The sequence below is a fragment of the Lissotriton helveticus genome, chromosome 10 (assembly GCF_964261635.1).
Source record: "Lissotriton helveticus chromosome 10, aLisHel1.1, whole genome shotgun sequence".
Lineage (NCBI taxonomy): Eukaryota > Metazoa > Chordata > Amphibia > Caudata > Salamandridae > Lissotriton > Lissotriton helveticus.
In genome coordinates, this window is record NC_136071.1 from 93,447,242 (window position 1) to 93,463,820 (window position 16,579).

A 16,579-nucleotide genomic window follows, 5' to 3' on the forward strand; every position below is an offset into this window, starting at 1 on the left:
ACCATGAACTGCTTTGAAATCAATGCAACATATTTTAAACATGGCTCTTTGTTCAATTGGAAGCCAGTGGAGGTCCTTTAACAGCGGATTTACATGGAGTCTTCTAGGCTGTTTAATAATCTGCCAAGCTGCCTGGTTATGAACCATCTGAAATCTATACAAATGAGTTTTAGGTAGGCCAGCATATAAAGAATTTGCATAATCAAGCCAATAAGTTACCACGGGTCATCATCACAGTGGTTAAAGCAGCTTGTGTATGGAAGCTAGGAAGCATTTTAATCTTCCTAAGAACTGCATAACTAGCTGAAACCACTGACCATATTTAAGGTTTTATAGACAGATCACCGTCCATGATAACACCTACACTTTTTGCCACTCTTTTGTGGGTAGTGGCCACGCCCATTACAGAAGGCGAATAATGAAGGTTCCAAAGATCAATTTTATAGTTCAGGATCACAATTTCAGTTTTCTCTGTGTTAAGTTTGAGATAATTCCTAACCATCCAGTCCTGGATAAGTTTGAGTAATAGTTGTGAGTCGTCTGCATAATTATATATTTTATAATTCACTTCTGTAAGTTCTTTAGTTAGTGGTCTAATATAGATGTTGACTAAATGGGGGCACAGGAGGATCCCTGTGGTATCCTGCACTCCACCCATAGAAGTGAGGCCTTGTAAGGGCCCAAATGAACAGATTGAGTGTGACCTTCAGAAAGGACCTAGCCCACTCAAGAGCCAGGCCACCCTAAGCTGACAGCCCCCACACGGTCCACCAGTAAATCATGGTCGATCCTGTCAAAAGCTGATGATAAATCTAGCAGTAAAAAGGCTGAGGCCAAACCTTTGTCACCATCACTTCGCATATCATCAAGCACCGAAGGCATAACCGATTCAGTGTCCTGCGCAGGACGGAAGCCTTCTTGGAGTGGATCTAAGAAATATATTTCAAGATGAGAGCACAAACTCTGGGCCACATGGACTTCCAAAAGTTTAGCAGGAACGGGCAACAGGAAGATGGGGCACTAATGTTTTGAAAGCAAAGGATCTTCTCTGCTTTTTCTGGAGTGGAATCACTATTGCTTCCTTAAAAGAATTTGTAAGTATACCTTGCACCAGAGAATTGTTTAACAAGGATAAAAGAGCTTCCTGCTTTTCAGAAAAAGAAGCCCTAAAAATGTAGACGGACATAAATCATTTGGTGAACCTGATTTCACCCTATTCATCAGCACTAGAAGTCATTCTTTGTTTAGCAGATGAAAGGTAGAAAGAGTCAGTGGGCTTCTATCCAAGGAAGCCACATATAGCTCCTTATTACTGAGTGGGTGCTACCTTAAATTGTTTTTATCTGATCAATAGTGTTCAAGAGAAGACAAAATCTTGTGACAGGGCAGTTGGAATAGACATCCTATCTGAGTTGGATAGATCAGTAACCATTTTGAAAATATATTTTTGTTTAGTAGAGGAGTGCAATAATGTGTTAGAAGAAGAACGCGATTGTAGTGTGAAGTAACAGTCTGTTATATTCTTTTATTTCTTTTCTTTAAAGATCACTGTTCACTGTGGAGTAATCTCTACGCCATTACCATTCCATTTGATGAAGTTTTAATTTAGTCGCTTTTAGTTAGTCCGTGAACCATCGAATAGATTCAGCCCGACAACCCAGTTTGGATCTAATCACAGGAGCATCTGTCTCCCTGGCTGAAAGTAGCTACTGTTCAAAGTTTTTACTGATACGTGGTATGGAATCAGATATGGTTTTCTGAAAAAGATCTTGATTATCAAGTTGCCATTTGCAAGAATGTTTATACAATGCGGGTCTACTAATTTGCAGCCAAAAACAGGTGAGATTGGAATTAATTACATGATGGTCAGTCCAGATGCAAGGAGAGACATCCAGTCCAACAAGTTGTAGATTAGTTGTCCAGACCTGGTCAAGAGTCTAACCTTTAGTATGGGTGGAAGTTAGAATATTTTGAATGAAATTCAAGCTATTCATTTAATCTATGAATTCCATGGATTTGTGGCACATGTTTCAATCAATAGCCCAGTAGAGAAATTCCCCAATAATGATGAGCTGAGAATAGTCAACGAACAGGAGAAAAACAATTTAATGAAACTGTTGAGGAAGAATACCCATAGAATTATGAGGTCAATAGCCCAGTAAGCAAATCAAAGTCTGTTTAGTAAACTCAATTTTAACAGCAAACATATCCACATCAGAGATGAAATTGGATTGAAGTAATGAAGATTTGAGATTGCAATGGATAATAGACCTTTTTTATTTGAAGGTCTATAGGATTGAAGGACATAATAATTACTTGGGAGAGCTGCTAGTACATCAGGGCGAGAGTCCTCGGTAACCCATCTTTCAGATAGTAGCAAAATATCAGGTTTTTCTGTATGGCCCACACCCCATTCCCTCATCTTGCCCAGGTGTAAGTTGTAGAATTTGGGGAAGTTTGCATCAGCATTTCAGTAGTTTCTTTAGATATTTGCTAAAACGTCATTTTACAAAGAAGACTTAAAGGATTAATTGTACTGTGCAAGGCAAAGAATTACTAGGTGTCCACGTGAGGGAACGAGAAGTACACAGCAACCACAGGTGCTCAGAAGTGTGGGAATTATTTTAGAACATGCCCTTTCACATGTGGCAAGGTATTTTGTTTTACACTCACAAACAAAAGAAATTCAGTGCTCCCAAGCAGAGGCACTCAGTAATGCAAGAGAAAACACTTGGAAAGGGGGCTCGATGCTCATGAAATGAGGCACATCAAAAGACAGTTTCAAAGACAGTTTCAAAATAAAGCATGGGGTTTTATTAATGCAACACTCTCTAACAGAAAGGTTCACCCAGATGTCAAATGAATCAGGTAAAACAACATGCAAATATAAATAGTTGTATATAAATTTGCAAGCAAATAATAATAATGCTCTCACAAGTTCAAATGCATAAGATAAAACACAAGCAGATAATAACGGTAAAACACAAGCAAATAACAAACACAAGTCAGATAACAATGAAACATTCACAAGTGAAATGCAAGAAAATAGAGCACAAGCAAATAATAAATGAATATGCCCACTGACCAAAAACACATATAAAGATAACTATATATATCTATACATATATCTCAATACCAATGATCACATAAAATACCTCACCAAGTGCAGTGTCTTCATCCTGACCCTCCCAAGACTGGGGGTCCCAGATAATAGTCCCAGGGTCAAGAGACTTCTCAAGCTAGGAAATGCAGCACTGAGCAGATGGGTCCACCTCTCAGGAGAGATCCTGTCTATGAGCCAAGAAACCCTAGTTTTTATAATATTCTGAATGCACAAGAAGGAAACTCACCAGAGCTGGCCAGGCTCCTGAAAGCATTCCAAGGCAAATGATTCCTCACACATTCCCCTCGCACATCCCACACTACATGTTCCAGCCCCTTATCTTGGTGAAGCTTGAGAAAGTAGAAAGCATCTCCAAAAGTACCAAAAACACCATCAAAGAGAAAAACAATCTTGAGCGCAAATAACCTGAATAACAGTGAGAAACATGGGGGCCTGCTTGTGTGTGCAGAACCCAGGGCATACAGAATTCAAGATGGAGTTAGAGCAAGTTGAAGTCAATGGTTAAAACTGAGTTCCTTTACGGGTCTCAAGGCGCTGGGGGCTGTTGTGGAAATTAAGAAAGCTATTGCCCAGAATCACATGGTGCTGAGCTGATCTCCCGCCGGAGCCAGGGATTGAACCGTGAGCCCTGTGCTCCGAAGTCAGCTGCCTTGGCCATAAAAATTCCATCTCAACAAGGCAGACCGTGAAGTAAAGTGGATGGGACGGCATGTAGCCACAGAGGAGGTGTGAAATCAGGACAGCTAGACTCCATGGCAGGTGAAACACAGAGGGGGGAGAAAAGGTGCATTGTAATCCTGTCAAAGGGGACATGTAAACCATAGTATATGTGGCAGTGGGGGCAGGCAAATTGTACTGCCTACTCTTGCTGCAATCCCGCCTTAAACTCCATTTCTAGCCTTACCCTAATTAACCTATACTCTACAACAGAATGCATATTTGTGCACCACTGCCTCCAGAACTACACTGCGAGACAGAGAAGTACATTCCACACATTTCTCTCTCATGCTTTCAAATACCCATTCCACACGTTCTGTTCCAAGCAAGGCCGTTTTGCTGTGTGCTTAGGAAAAAGTAACCAATCCTACTCTGAAGCTTGAAGGGGACACGAAATGAAAGCACAAGTCAAAACGCAAGTGCACAAAGAATGTCATACATTCAAGATTGAGTAAGTTAAAACACATAGAGTCAATTAAAACACTGGTAGTCAAAAGTCATCAGATAATCCCATACATATGAATACATATAGCAGTACACAAGGGCAGAGGAGTTGGTGATGGAGTCCAGTCTTGCACCTCTGCTGCTCAAGTATCAGAGCAGAAACCGGATCAGCCTCAGCATAGCTTGCTTCATGTCATCGACCAGAGCTATGAAGCTCAGCAGCCAGCGATGGACCATGACTGAAATCTAAACGCTTACCATCATTGGTCAGAAGGAGACATATTAGGAATCTTAGCGGGATCTAAAAACGGCAGTGGAAAGAGGTAAACAAGAGCAATTGGAATGTTAGTAGTAATATGTGGATGAGGAACCCAGAGGAGAGGATGTTGCATCTAACGGGGTTAGAGATAATCTAAAGCAACTATTAGGATAGGAAGATCTGTAACAGCAGAAGGAGTACAGAAGGAAGGATGAGCGGAGAACAGAGAAGCTAGGTAAAGAGGTAGACTTATTAGTGTTGGACGGAAGTGAGGAGAACAGTAAATGGATGATACTGAGGTTGACTCATCACTATAGAAAGGATGAGCACAGAACAGAGAATGCATGGTACTGAAGTAGACTTGCTAGGGAAATACTAAAGAGTGTTGAGCAAGGTAGGGTACTTCATTGGTAGTCTTGCCAGAGCTAGGGTTAAGAACGTCTAGAGAATTTGAAATCAGAAGTTTCCCAAATCCATCCCTTTTTCCCTGATATTTTGCCAACATTTTAGATCACATAGAGCCCCTTCACAGACGAAGACAAGGAAAGACTGTTTTGTGGCTGAAGGTGCAGATGCAATCCACCTATGTAGGGACACCCACTCAACATGACAACAGTGGGGTGAAGATTATGTCTGCTATTTCTGCCAGATATACCTAGAACGCCGAGGAAAAGAGGGAACAGAAGGGGTCCTAGATTTTGGAAGCCCATACTGAATTCAGACAGGAAGAAGCCAGAACATTTATGGAGAGTGGTTGCAATTGGAACTAGGAGAAAAGGGTGCTCAGGTAGCCGAACCGTAAGGATCATGAGAAGACAGGAAAGGGTGCTAAACTGTTCAGGGCTATAAGCTTACCAGATCCTGATCGATCTTCTGCTTTCCGAGGTAAAAGCAACTGTTTCCAGAAGCCACAATTTCACCACACACTGTAATATGTGGTGGGCAAGTGCCCTCAAGGAGCTGCAATCTTCTCCGGAGGTAAAAACCCAAAGGCAAAAAACCTCCTTGTGGATGATGTCTTTAGGATTGAAGAAGACCGGGAATCCAGTCGAGGAGGCCCCAAGAGTGAAGAGTTAGGAGCGAGGGAAGAAGTGAAGGAACACAGCTTTGTTGTGACACATCCTCCAACCAAACGGAGGTGTTTGAATAGTAGAAGAACAGAAAAGCAAAATGACTTCAACCACCAAATGAAAGAAAACCTGAAGTGGACTAGTAGCAGAGTCGCCTTAAAAGGCAGATTCAATCCCTCTAACAGGTGATTGGCATTATGTAGTTGAAGGGAGAAGGAGCAGCAGCCCAGGAGTTCAGGAGCACAAGAGGAATCAGACCCAGGGGATAGACTCTACCAGCTCACAGCTTACGATCTGCTTTGAGCTGTGGGAACTGCATGACGCAACAAAATACCGCAATTCTGGGGCGCCCAGGTGGCCAGGAAGCTGTGGAGACAACATAAAGGTGTTCTATGAGGACTGGTGTACTTGCTAGGAGAATGGCTAAAAGGGAGATAGGACACCAGGGTGCAAACACTAGGAGAAGAGATCACACAGTCAACCGCGAGAGAGTAGATGGTGAGAGCACCGTAGCTTTGGCGACAAAGAATGTGAGGAACAAAATCGCTGGGTGCGTGAAATAAAGATTGCCACTTGTGGACCCACTTCTGTTGACAGGCAAGCAAGAGAATGAACATGGCCCGGAAAATGGCATAAATCCAGTATTTGTAAAGCGCAAACTACTCACCCTTACGGGTCTCAAGGCGCTGGGGGCCGTCGTGGAAATTAAGTGAGCTATTGCCCAGAGTCACATGGTGCTGAGCTGATCTCCCGCCGGGGATAGAACCGTGAGCCCTGTGCTCCGAAGTCGGCTTCCTTGGCCATAAGAATTCCATCTCAACAAGGCAGACCGTGAAGTAAAGTGGATGAGACGGCTTGTAGCCACAGAGGAGGTGTGAAATCAGGACACCTAGGCTCATTGGCAGGTGAAACACAGAGAGCAGAGACAAGGTGCATTGTAATCTTGTCAAAGGGGACATGGAAACCATTGCATATGTGGCAGTGGGGGCAGGCAAATTGCACTGCCTACTCTTTCTGCAATCCCACCTTAAACTCCAATTCTAGTCGTACCCTAATTAACCTCTACTGTACCCTTGATTTTCATAGCCCTTATGTTATTTATTTAGCACCTTTCTTCATTACGGTTTGTTTTCATTTTGCTTTTGCATTTTTTGTATTTCTTTGCTATGGTTTCTTCATTTTCACATTATATCAACCCATTAACACTTATAAGAATATATTTTGTAATAATTCCACAGGGTCCGCTGTTGTTATATATCAGGCTGCCACAACCGTAAGCATTGGAGAGATACCAGGTCTTTTGTTTTTGCAGATTAAAAACCAACTTTTTTTCCATTTAAATGAATGTTTTGTGCCTCCAGTTGTTTCTAGAGTTTTCTTCGAATGAAGGATATAAGATTTATATCTTCTGCATATAGAAGAAATCATAACTTGCATTTCCAAGTATTTGTGTATCTTCAAAAACGAGTTAGTCACAATTATTAATGGCAAAATGAAAAATAAATAAAATAGAGAGGGGTCAAGCTGCATCTTGGATAGAATTCCGTCACTTGTATATGTAGCGCTACCTGCTGCGGCACTAAATAGGCCCTCGGCAAGAAGCACAGCTCCCTCCAGCCTAAGGCACTGAAGCTGGAAACTGCAGGCTGGAACCCGCATTGTGATGGTAGCCTCCAGCTTTTAGTTTCTTGCCATTTGACCTAACTCTCTCCCAAATTGTCACAGGGTGGGGTGGGGTAAGGTAAGTAAAGCTCCTGACTCCAACCCATACCACCCTGTGGCAAGATAGGAGATGATGAGATGGCAGCCTAATAAATGGGTAGCCCCAGGCAGTGCAGAGCTTAAGCCATACGCATCTGAAGCAACCTGTAAATGTAAATGTAAATGTCATGGTACTTATAGAGCGCACTGTCACCAGACGGTCACCTTGCGGTGTCGCCTATGCGGTTTCCTGGCGCTGATACTCATACCGCTGTGGAACCCCTCCTGGCTTTCCCTGTGAAGTGTCCACTCCTGGGCACCCCCAGGGTGAAGCCAGGCATCCTTAGCGCTGTTGGGGCCGGTGTGGAGGCTAAGCAAGCTATTGCCCAGAGTTGCAGCGTGGGGCCCGTGATTAGAATAGGCACCGAGGCGAGAATTAATAGGTCCGAGGAAATTGAGCCCGAGACCCCGCCGAGGCGGGAATCGAACCCTGGTCCCTGGCCAGAACTCTGCATCAGGGCCTGCCGCTCTAACCATTGAGCCACACTCCTCCTGTACTTGTGATGCTGCTGCACGTCACAAGGCCATCAAGCCAGAGTCGTGAAATTGACAACCATGGACAGTCTTTGTGATGGCTGGTGAAGGCAGCTATATGAACTAGTGCCACCCATCTAACAGGCTTACTGCCTACTGCTGCAGCATTTTATAGGCTATTGTTCACCATTGGCATAATAAAAAAACAAACAGGGTGGGCCTCTGAGTCCCTTAAGAGTAAACCGCCACCGGTGAAGTTACTATAACAAAAATTGAAAAACCTCTATCGAATGTGTTCCTGCGAGAGATAGCATGTGTATGTGTCAGTTTCTGTTTGAGTCAGAGTAAGTGGTAGGGAGTTACTTAGAGTAACTGATGAGTGACAATGTAGCTGTGTGTGAGTGTAAGTGAAAGTGAGTGCAAGTGAATGAGCATGAGGGAGTGTGGAATGCGAGTTAATAAATGTAAGTGAGCATATGTTAATGAGAGTATGTGTGAGGAAGAACATGTACATCTGTGTTTGTGTCTGGCGGTCAAAGGGAGTAAGTGAGAATGCGTGATGTGGAATAAATGATAATAAGAGAGTGTGAGTGATACAAAGAAAGAATGGGAGACTAAGATTGTAATACTGTATAATAAGCGTGGTCCATCTGAGGACTGCCCTCTTCAGAGTAATAAAAAATGTACAGAAGGCCAGGCATCAAGAGTCTGAAAATGTCCCTACTGTCTTGGAAACATCAGGCCTGATTCTCAAAATTAACTTACACTTTTGAGTAAGATTATTACTTTTCTGTATTCACAACTGCACTTTTCTAGTACCGTACTCTTTTGTTGTAACTCACACTTTTGTAGTACGTCCATAACTACACACAGCCCACCACTAGTAATGCAACACCCTCCCAAGGAAATTAAAGGATGTAGGGACTTAAAATAAAATCGCAAAGAAAATGTTAAATTCAATTAAATTGTTTTAAATAGTTAAAAATATGAATAAATACTAATTAATGCTAACAAATATGTTTAAAAAGTATGTATTTATTATTGAACTAGCTTACCCGCCAAGCGTTGCTGCGATCTCCGAAGAAAGGAAATTCAAGGAAACTCGTTATGATAACATTCAATTTACATTGTGTCATTTTTATTGAAACTTATTAATTTTAAGATGGAAAACATTTCAAAGTGTCGTTTTAATTCTATTTATTTATTCGAGTGCTTGTGGATACACGATTTGTTGTTTTTCCGTCTTGTGCGTACATCAGTATTCGAAAGATTATGAGGACCCTGGGGGCCGATACTTAAAAAACATTTATGCCAGAAACCTTCGCGGGAGTGTACTCAACAACTTCCCAAAGTTTCATGGCGATTTTTTTTTTTTCCGTCTTGTGCGTACATCAGTATCCGAAAAATTATGAGGGCCCTGGGGGGGCCGATATTTAAAAAGAAATTATGCCAGAAACGTTCGCGGGAGTGTACTCAACTACTTCCCAAAGTTTCCTGGCGATCGGATGAATGGTGTTTTAATTCTATTTATTTATTCGAGTGCTTGTGGATACACGATATTTTTTTTCCGTCTAGTGCGTACATCAGTATTCGAAAGATTATGAGGGCCCTGGGGGGGGGCGATATTTAAAAAAAACATTATCCCAGAAACCTTCGCGGGAGTGTACTCAACAACTTCCCAAAGTTTCATGGCGATCGGATGAATGGTGTAGCAATGCATAAAGGACAAACAGACAGACAGACAGACAGACATACATCCTTTCGTTTTTATATATATAGATTACACTTTGCATCATGTTTGTTAAAAAAAGTAATGCAAACCCGATGCAGGGTGTTTGCAAATCTGTGCCTGAGTTTGTAGTTTCTTGGTATATGATCTTGATCAGAGTAATCCATCTTATTTCCGTGACCAATTAGAATAATCTTTCCCACAGCAAATCTGATTAACCTTATCAAAGACCTGAGCAAAAATGAGGAGTAGGATCTTCAGGTGGACATCTCAAGCCTGTCAGACAATAATTTGAACAGTGTTCTTAAACCCTCTACGTTGTAGCTGGGAAATATTGTGCTCACTCCTCCACTTTGCCTAAAACTCAATTGCCTTCAGCATCCCTGGGTTATTCTTTGACCTCCTCGATCCGCAGCATAAGTTCTTAACTTCAATTGAGAAAGATTGCGTATTTGGTTTGGTTGTTTTTTTTATATGGGAGACCTAAATGTACTAGTCCATTATTTATTATACTTTATCCATGCCAATTACATGTTATTATAGAGTAGTTAATTTCAGCATAACATATTACAGTGTAAATAAATTGCAATGTAGATGGAGGTTTGCTCTAGGGAAGAGGTGTGCTTTAGAAGACAAGGAGTGTTTTCGAGAAAGATTAATTCTGTATTGGAAGACATATGCTTTATATGGCAAGATCTGGTCTTCTGTTGGACATGCTCTGTAAACTAGTAGGTAAAGCTTAAGCTTGGGTCTAAGGAGAAAATATGGACTATCAAAAGATGAAGATCCGTGGGGCAAAATGTAATCTTAGGCCAGGGGTGCAACCTATTGTGGTCCAGATGTCGGGTGTTGCCTGGTGAAGTGTAATCTAAAATGAAACATATGCTTTAGGGGCGAGGTGTACCAAGAAGAGGTGTGATGAGTTTCTTAAGTATATGGGAGGAGTCGTATGTATTTTTATTTAGAATGTTTAATTAACACTTTGGCAAAGAGGCACACAAGCATACTGCACAGAAACGAGGTACGTGTGCTTGTAGAGGTGCTTCTTAAGGTGGACGTTTGGTCCTAGTGCATTTGGTCCATTGTATTCTCTGGGAGAAGAAGTGCTCTATAAATGTTGTGTGGTTATTTAAGGAACAACTCTGTATGGAAGGTGATGCTCTTTTTGGGAAGAAATGTACTTTATGATGGACGGTGTGGTTCAATTGGGACTGTCATGTGTGACTTATTTACTTAACTGTGGTGTTTGTGACTAGACATGGACGAAGGAAAGTATATGATTTTGTATAGGAAGGTAATAGGAAGCGTGATCTTCTTGAGGAGGTGTGGTCAATGAGAGCGGATTATCTGTAAGATCCCATGTGATCTCTGGCGGTGGCCTTTGAGTGTTGCTTGTTGACCAGGATGTGGTGTTGCTCATGAGAAAACATTTAGTCTCTCATGAGAGGTGGTATGGTCTATACCAGCCTGTGCATCCTGTTGGGTGAGGTGTGGTCTACAAATTGGGTAAAATGAAAAAACTGGTTTGTAGCAGGGGAGTGATCTATGTGTAGTTTTTAGTTAAGTTGTGATCTGGGCAGGTGGAATGTGATCTGTATGGGAAGCTGTGTTTGCATGGAAAAAGTACTGGGTTGCCAGTCTGGAATCTGACCCATTCAGTCCCTATTCACCACTCACACCCTGTGTAATTTTGAGCACCTCCATCATGCATTTACTCACTTTTCCACTCACATAGTGCTGCAAAATAACCCTGTCCTGAGCAGGCCTCTACTTCTTGTTGCTGCAGGTTCCAGAGGATCAGACTCCAGCCCTTCCCACCTGTCCTCATCACCGGGTTCTGCATCCACCATAGCCCCTGCCGAAGAGATCTGGGTGCTGCGGAAGCCACTGGCAGGTACAGCTGAGGGCAGGGGATGACTTGCGAGGCCAGTGTAGGGTGACTAATCTAATCTTAACCATAGGTGGCTACTAAACAACCACAGCGCTGATCCGTCTGAAAGTTTACTTTGGCTGTCTGTTGTACTTGCGTGAGCTGTCAACTTATGTACTTGTTAATTGACTGATATTGCGATGTCTATGAGTGAAGGGTTTAAATGTACTTGAAGTAATGTGTACAGTCATGCCTTAATGTATACATCCAGCATCATCTTCTGAATATAAATGAGTAAGCATGCGAGGGACGCCTTACGATACAAGAGGTGGTTATTGATGTATAGGCACTGCGACTAAAACCTTTCATATTATAAGATTCTTCATCTTACACTAGTTACTTGCTAATAGGCGCTGCAAGTGATGTTTCTTCAGCTATTGGAGTTGTCATAAATTATTGATTTTAAAAGTAAAACTAAGTCAAATGATGCCTCTTATGATCTGGAAAATTCCGTCTATAACTGGTGAATGGTTTATAAGTTCTGCAATAGATGTCACGTAGCATTTCCGAGATATGATCTCAGGCTGGTAATGAATTAATAGGTATTTGAAAGGATTCCCGCTTTCCTGTATGACATGTTGTCACTTCTGCTATTGATGTGTATTGCACCATTGGTAACTGCCACTAGTATCAGCTATGAAATTAGTGCCCAAGCATGTATATGTTTTTGTGAGTGTGTGTGTAGGTGTATATATATGTGTGTGTGTGAGTGTTTGAGGCATGTGTGCTGTAGATACACATGCTTTGCATACTCCTGCCATCTAGTGTTGGATCTGAATGTTTGCAAGTTGTTTTTCTTCGAAGAGGTCTTTCCTAGTCACAAGGTAAGGTGACTCCTCCTTTCGGTGATAGTGCTCATGGGCATCAACTCCATTGTTAGATTGTTCTCTTTCCGCCATCAGGTTTGGACGTGTATTGCTACCCTCCGGTTCAAAACCGCCCTTCAGGTTCCCCTCAGTGCGCAATCCACTCTACCCTCGACGGTATTGGTATAGTATTTGTTTCCCTCTCTCTGCGTATCCATTCGATTGGAAAATCTCTCATCTTCGGTCAAACATCGTGGGCAGCCTTTGGGTCTAGCCACGTCTATCCATCCCTCTGCCAATGGAATGGATTCCATTTCAATTCTGTCCTTGGAGCCACTCATAGTACCCGCACACCGATCTACACCAGGTCTGCATCTTGTGCTTGTCACTGGAGCATTCTGAATATGCGTTCAGGTCGAAAAAGACTCTTCGAAATGGTCGGGCTCGACGACGAGAAAAGCAACGCCAAAGCACTCAACTGACTCCGGAGCTCTTCGGAGAAGAGTCAGAACAAGAACAAGTGGTGGCCCCAGAAGAAGAGGAGGCCTTCTCAGTTGAAGGATCCGATTCTGACCTCGAGATTGAGTTGGAGTCCGAAGATATTCCAGGGGGACAGAGTGTCGTGAGTACCAAAATCCCCATACCCCATAAGTTACCCTTCACCAAACATAAGGCTTCTGCGCCACCTCTGCCTTTGGGCCTTGGTCTGCACTGAGACAATGTTTCTGATGCCCCGCCCCCGGGCCCTGCTCCGTAACAAGTAGTCAAGCCTTCCGGCTCGAGATCGAGTCGAGACAAATCGCCTTCGACCCGAAACATTCCGCACCGAAAGACAAATCTGGTTCAGAGCCGAAATCCTCCAACTCAAAACAAAAGTCTGCTTCGGCGCCGAAATCTTCGGCTTGAAAACAAAAAGCTGCTTCGGAGCCGAAACCCTCCTCTTCCAAAGACAAGTCTAGTTCAGCACTGAAACTTTTGGTGCTAAATTCGAAAGAAGATATTTCAGAGTCTACGTAACCAATCTTAGACATTATGAAAGACAGGTTGGACCCAAAGCAGAAAAAATGTATATTAGTCCAGACACTGGACACATATTGGTCAAAACTCCTTCTAAAAAGAGGACACTGGAGACAAGATTCCTCTCAAAAAGAAAAAGGACATTGCTACAAGTCCCATCCATTTGCCTTCCCCTCCACCAACTTCACCTTTACCAATACTGCCAGGCTCAGATCCATTACACATAACATCACAGGGATCTGCACACACACAGCCTGGTTTAGGAGATGGGGATGATGATGATGATGATGATGATGATGATGACGACAATGCTCCTATGCCTACAGATCCATTGAATGATTACAATTTTGATCCACCCATGGATAACGATCCAGATCTATACCCTACAAAACCTTCAGCTCCAGATGATAACGTATCTTATCTGGAGCTAATTTCCAGGGCAGCAGCATATCATGGGGTTGCACTGCACAAGGAGGCCTTAGATGATGATTTCTTATTTGAGACACTAGGGTCTTCACAGAGAGTTAGTCAAAGTCTCCCTATGTTGAAAAGCATGATGAGCCATGCAGATGACATCTTTAAAGATCCGGTTCGTGCACAAATCTTAACACCCAGGGTTGATAAAAAATGTATACCCTCTGATCTGGTTTTTATTAAAGGACAGCTTCCCTTTGATTCCCTGGTAGTTTCCAACACTCTTAAAAGAGCGAACTCACAGACTTCTGGTGATGCTCCTCCCCCAGATCAAGAATCTAAGCTTATTGATACATCTGGTAAAAGGGTAGCTGCTCAAGCCGCTAATCACTGGCGGATTGCCAACATGCAGGGGGTCTTAGCCAGACAGGGCCCACTGGGATAAAATGGAAGGTCTACTTCAGTGCCTCCGAGACGAACACTTGAAAAAGGCACAAGAACTAGATCAAGAAGATATGCTCTTGATGTTGCTGACACTGCGGCAAGAGAAGTTAACACCAGCATTCTCTTACGTAGGCATGCCTGGCTTAGAATTTCCGCCTTGAAACCAGAAGTCCAACGGTCTATCTTGAACACTCCGTTTGACAAACAACATGTTTTCGGACCTCAAGTTGATGAGGCTCTAGAAAAGATGAAAAAGGTCACAGATGTAGCAAAATCTATGGGAGCGCTTCAAAGTCCTTCAAACAGAGGCTCCTTTCGTCGCTCATTCAATAGAGCACAGTCTAAAAGTATTTCCTCAGACCCCAACACTTCCTCTTACAAATCCAACAAGCAACCCTCTCCCGGTAGAGGCTTCTTTAGAGGAGGGTACAAAGAAAACAATTTCAAAGGTAGAGGTAAGGGCACGCCAACGCAAAATCCCCTTCTCCGAATAAGCAGTGACTTTCCTCCACTCCTCCTCGATCATTTAACACCTGTCGGGCGAAGGCTTAAACAATTTCTCCTCATTTGGCAATCAATAACATCAAACAATTTGGTGTTAGACATTATCCGACATGGTTATTGCCTAGAGCTCACTAGCAATGTTCCCAAAATATGTGTTTGTGCCCAAAAACGTTCAACAGAACACTTACAGCTTCGCAAACAAGAAGTACAAACTCTTTTGACAAAAGGAGCTATAGAGCCAGTTCTATTCAAAGTATTCCAGTTCAGAGTAACTACTGCTCCCAGAGTATTCACAAAATGTTTGGCAGTAATGGCGGCACATCTCAGAAGACAACAGATGCATGTCTTACCATACCTGGACGACTGGCTTATCAAAGCCAGCACACACCAAAAGTGCCTATACCAGACCCAGTCTACATTACACCTAGTCTACCAATTGGGTTTCATGGTCAATGCTCAAAAGTCTCACCTTTAACCTACACACATGCAGTCTTCTCTGGTAACAACTCTAAACACGTCCACAACTCTAGCTTCTCTCAATGCAGCCAGAATTTGAAATATTCAAACTCTGCTACTACAGTTTCAAACCAATCAGTACTTAGCAGTCAGAACATTCATGCAGCTGTTAGGAATAATGGCATCATGCATCACAATAGTGCCTCATGCAAGGTTGCACATGTGTCCTCCACAGAAATGCTTGGCACGTCAGTGGAATCAGTCGCAGGGTCAATTAACAGATCTAATGTTGGTAGACAGCTGCACCCAATCGCCCTCTGCAGTGGTGGAATGCACAAAACGTATCAAAAGCGTGGCCCTTCAACAACCCTGTTCCACAGATCATGAGACGCATCCCTCACAGGTTGGGTAGCCCATCTTCACAACTTGACAATTCAAGGTCTATGGGACAACAAGTACAAAGTTCTGCACATCAACTATCTAGGGCTTCTAGCTGTAAATCTAGCACTGAAAGCTTTTCAGTCTCACCTCATAGGGAAAGTTGTCCTAGTCCGCAACGACAACATCACAGCTATGTACAAAATCAAGGGGGGACACATTCTCTTCAACTGTCATGCCTCTCTCAGACAATTTGGTTTTGGGTAATTTATCACAAAGTTCATCTTCTGGCAGTACACCTCCCAAGAGTGGACAATCAGATTGCCGACCTCCTAAGCAGAAGGCAGCAACAAATACACAAGTGGGAACTTCATCCCCAGGTTCTCCTTCAATACTTTCAAGAATGGGGATTTCCACAAATAGATCTCTTCACCACAGTGGTCAACTGAAAATGGCCAAGCTTCGCCTCCAGATTCCCACACCCACTATCCAAAGGCAATGCCCTATGGATGAATTGGTCAGGGATATTTGCCTACGCTTTTCCGCCTCTCCCTCTCCTTCCATTTCTGGTTCAGAGACTCCAGCAAACATCCTTCACACTGATTCTAGTGGCTCCCACTCGGGCCCGTCAGCCATAGTTCACAACACTCTTACAACTGTCAGTAGTTCTTCATCAAAAGCTGCACCTAAATTCCAGCCTTCTCACACAGAACCAATGAGAAGTCAGACACCCAAACCCCAAGGAGCTAAATCTAGCGATTTGGCTCCTGAAGTCATAGAGTTTGGTTATCATAACTTGCCTCCAGAATGTATGACCATTCTTAAAGAAGCAAGGAAACCTACTACCAGAGCATGCTATGCAGCTAAATGGAAAAGATTTGTTGTATATTGTACTGATAACAATATTGATCCAATTGAAAAAGGAGACCGGGGAATGGGGTCAAGCACAATTGCACCTATCCTAAGAACTGCTTTGTGTAAATTTGTAGGTAGCACGGACTCCTAAATCTCCTAAGACAAGGACTGTCTTACTCTCAAAATGCAGGACAAAA

General features: G+C 42.9%; 1 protein-coding gene across 1 annotated transcript in view; it reads left to right on the plus strand.

The window, feature by feature from the left end:
- Positions 1-16,579, plus strand: part of CASKIN1 (CASK interacting protein 1) — a 776,040-nt gene that overhangs the window by 621,282 nt on the left and 138,179 nt on the right. The window contains exon 12 of the mRNA XM_078664842.1: positions 11,365-11,472. Coding sequence (XP_078520968.1) covers positions 11,365-11,472 — 108 coding nt within the window. The remainder of the gene's footprint in view (positions 1-11,364; positions 11,473-16,579) is intronic.